This window comes from Antrostomus carolinensis, unplaced genomic scaffold (assembly GCF_000700745.2).
Source record: "Antrostomus carolinensis isolate BGI_N321 unplaced genomic scaffold, ASM70074v2 scaffold50685, whole genome shotgun sequence".
NCBI lineage: Eukaryota > Metazoa > Chordata > Aves > Caprimulgiformes > Caprimulgidae > Antrostomus > Antrostomus carolinensis.
In genome coordinates this window covers 1-3,340 of record NW_010318017.1, presented here as the reverse complement: position 1 = coordinate 3,340, position 3,340 = coordinate 1, and the positions used below count along the sequence as shown (strand labels likewise).

Sequence of the window (3,340 nt, the reverse complement as noted above, 5' to 3'; positions counted from 1 at the left end):
CCCCCAGTTTCCCTTCCTTCACTGCAGAGTCATCTCCTTAAATTGTTTATGGTTAATACACTTTGAAAATAGTCATGATATATGTCAGAATAGCTACACAGTCACAACCAGGGTTGTGGTTCTTTTTTAACAGTAGGAAACTAAAAGACTAAGTTTCATGTGTGTACACAAGTGTTAGGGTTGACCAATGAACCTTACTTATTTCAACTTTACCTTCAGAGGTTTAGGTTTTTCACCTCATGGCACACACAGGGTCTCGTCTAGTCAGTTGAAATAAAGTTTGTTCAGAGATTACAGTAGAGCTAAAGTTAACTTCTGTGCTGCCTTTATATGTGTCACCTGAGTTCACCTTTGGCACTCCCTGTTAACTTTGTATTGATGCTAATATCACCTCCACCTGGAGGGGTGGCACAGAGCAGGGCATTAGGTGCACTTTCTGAAAACTAGGTCTGTCAGGATAAGTTACACTGGATTCCTTTCATGGCAGTGTTTTGGGATTCCTTATGGAGTTGGCAGAGTTTCTCACATAAAAATATACTAACAAGCGAAGATGGAAGCTGCAAAAGTTAATGGAAGCTGGGTTAAGGTAGCAAGCACATGGGTGATTATTAGAGGACAGGCAGGGTCTTTTACCTTGTTTATAGCTGAATGGCCCACTGCTGCTAATATAAGTGGTACAAGGGGCAACTTGAGTGTAACAAAGGCACTAAACTGAAGTACCTTGTTTCTAAACGAGAAAGGAGTGGCTCCCACTGAAATTACAACAAATATCTGCTTTCCCCCCCTAGTATCTTTAAATGCACGATGAGTTTTATGACTATTGTATTAACAAAAAAAATATGAAATCAGCAGAAGAACTTTGGAGACTTGAATACTGCATGAAATATCAAAGAATACAGTAGTTCCCTGCAGTGCAGCAACTATGAAAGCACACATTTTATCCCTTTTGGAAGGCCAGTCACCTGTCTCAAACTTAGCAGTTTGAGAAACTGATTTGCTCAGTTCCTAGAAGTAGACTTGTGGGTATGAAAACTGGTGTTTAGCATATGGGTTTTAAAATCTGTTGTTATTAATTTTTACTTTTACACTGGAATCTTCAACTGGAAAGTTCATAGTTCAGTTAAAAAAAAATAAAGATAGGCTTTTTTCTTTTCCATTCCCCTATTCTTTTCTAATTTGGCTGTAAATTACTTTATACAGTTATGTAAAAAAAAAAATGAAAACACGATCTGTATCCACACTTGCCAGAGTTATGCATAATACAGCTCATAGCCACATATTAGAATAACAAGCCAAAAAAAGCATTAAAGCATTTTAGTTTTAAGCTAAAGGAGGTATATTTGCTACTTAGTTTTAATATCTTCCAGAAGTTTTAAAGTTGTATGTGATCTCTGTTTACTAGGTCTTAAGCTGCACAGTTCCGTGAAAGCCCACAGTCGAAGTGGATCAGTCACAAAAAGCAAACAGGGGTTCTGACGTGCCATGAAGAAGTATCCATCCCTCTCCAGAGAGTCATGAATCACCTCTCATTCTCAGCAATGTCAACATTGTTTACAGAGAGTTTTCAAGCACCATTCCTTATGAATAGTTATTTTTATAGAAATCTAAGAAGCAACTGCCAAAGATTAGAAGGGGTATACTTAAACATTCCATTTTCTACTAGTAGAAAAAGTTACCCTCCAGTGGCAGGGTCAATATCCTCCAGTGGCAGGGTGAATATCCTCCAGTGGCAGGGTGAATATCCTCCAGTGGCAGGGTGAATATCCTCCAGTGGCAGGGTGAATATCCTCCAGTGGGCAGTAAAGCCTAACTCCTAGAAAATCTACCCAACGCTCTCAGTCGTTGCTGTTTTCCCATTACTGGTTTGCGACCGATTCATGTTGTTACAGGCAGGTACTGCAGAACCTGATTTTTCCGTTAGCTCTACAAAAGATTAATCAGGCCTTCCACAGCAGTAGTAATTTAAATTTTTAAAGCTCTATTTACATGTTTAAAGCAATATTATACTAACCAAAGCAAGTACTACACATGATACTGCTTCTACAACTTCAGACAAGTTACAAATCTTGTAGTAATTGCAGCAGGTATTAACACAGTTGTGTAACAATAAGGTAGCAAGCCAGATGAACAGAACTGACAGCTTTAAGGGTAGTGCACCACTGACTCTTCCTGTGTGATGTACTTATACCTCTTCCTCAGTGACTGAAGAAGGTCTAAGAGGCAAAAAGGAGCCTCTTAATACAAGTAGTTCCAGACAGTATTCAAAGAAAGTACATTGTCTTCCTGGGGAAATATTTTATGGTAATTTCACAGAATAGGTTTCACAGAATCCCTTTCTAAAAATACCTGCAATTATACAAGATTTCTGCACTCCGCCATGAAGTTCCACAACCCACAGATGCAATGTAGCTTTTAGTAGATGTGTTCTGCACCGTGTGACAGACATACCAGAGGTATTGGCTGAAGTTGCCCTTGTGGCTCCCAATAAGACAAAACTATGAAATACCAGGTTCTCAAAATAAATGATTAGTTGAAGGTCATACTCCCAAACAGTAAGTGCCAGACAACAAGTAAGTGTAAACACAAGGTGAGGATAACCACTTAATGTATTTTAACAAAGTTAGGACACCACACAAAAACAGTTGCTCCCTTATAATCCAATTAAAAAGCACTTTTTACTAAATTTCCATATTTTCCAAATTACAATTCATAATGGGAAAAAAAACTTGTCAGTATTCTTTATTAAGTGGCTCCCCTATCTCCCCACTCCAAGATATGCAGTCTATCAAATGTTAGTGGTACGTACAGAACAGCTAATAATTTTTAATCGAGATGACTTTTTAATCAAGTTCTTGAGTCCAGTTGATCCAGGCATGCTCTAATCAAGGAGGAGGGAAAAGAAAGCAAAGCAGAACAGTGCAAATGTAACTGCATTAATTTGCCTTTGCATTTCTAAAGGGGGAAAAAAAGCTCTGGGCTCAGTCTAAAGCTCTTAAGTTTGCATAGATTGATGCCTAAGAGAGGCCTGTATTGACTAAACCCTTTCAAAATACAATTTCTCTTAACAGTTAAGACCACTGGAACATTTCACAGTGTGTCATTTAGTTACATCAAGCTAACTGGAGATAAGCATCCCATTTATATTAGTGCCATTCCTCAGGGACCAAGTTAGTTTTCAGTAGCCCTAGTGCTTAAGAGTTACAAAAATAGATAAACTAGAATAAATTTCTGGTAACATAGTGTAGTATCTTATAGCCTAGCGGAGTCGGTGTGTTAAAAAAGTAAAAGCATTCGCATCATAAGGTAACTTTTAGTTTCTGTACAAATGGTTGACAGCAGA

General features: G+C 38.1%; 1 protein-coding gene across 1 annotated transcript in view; it reads left to right on the top strand.

The window, feature by feature from the left end:
• Window positions 1-1,476, top strand: part of FAM149B1 (family with sequence similarity 149 member B1) — a gene marked incomplete at its 5' end in the record, with an annotated part of 13,147 nt that extends 11,671 nt beyond the window's left edge. Inside the window, one exon of the mRNA XM_010168762.2 lies at window positions 1,403-1,476. Within this exon, the coding sequence (XP_010167064.2) occupies window positions 1,403-1,476 (74 nt within the window). The remainder of the gene's footprint in view (window positions 1-1,402) is intronic.
• Between the last annotated feature and the right edge of the window lie 1,864 nt (window positions 1,477-3,340).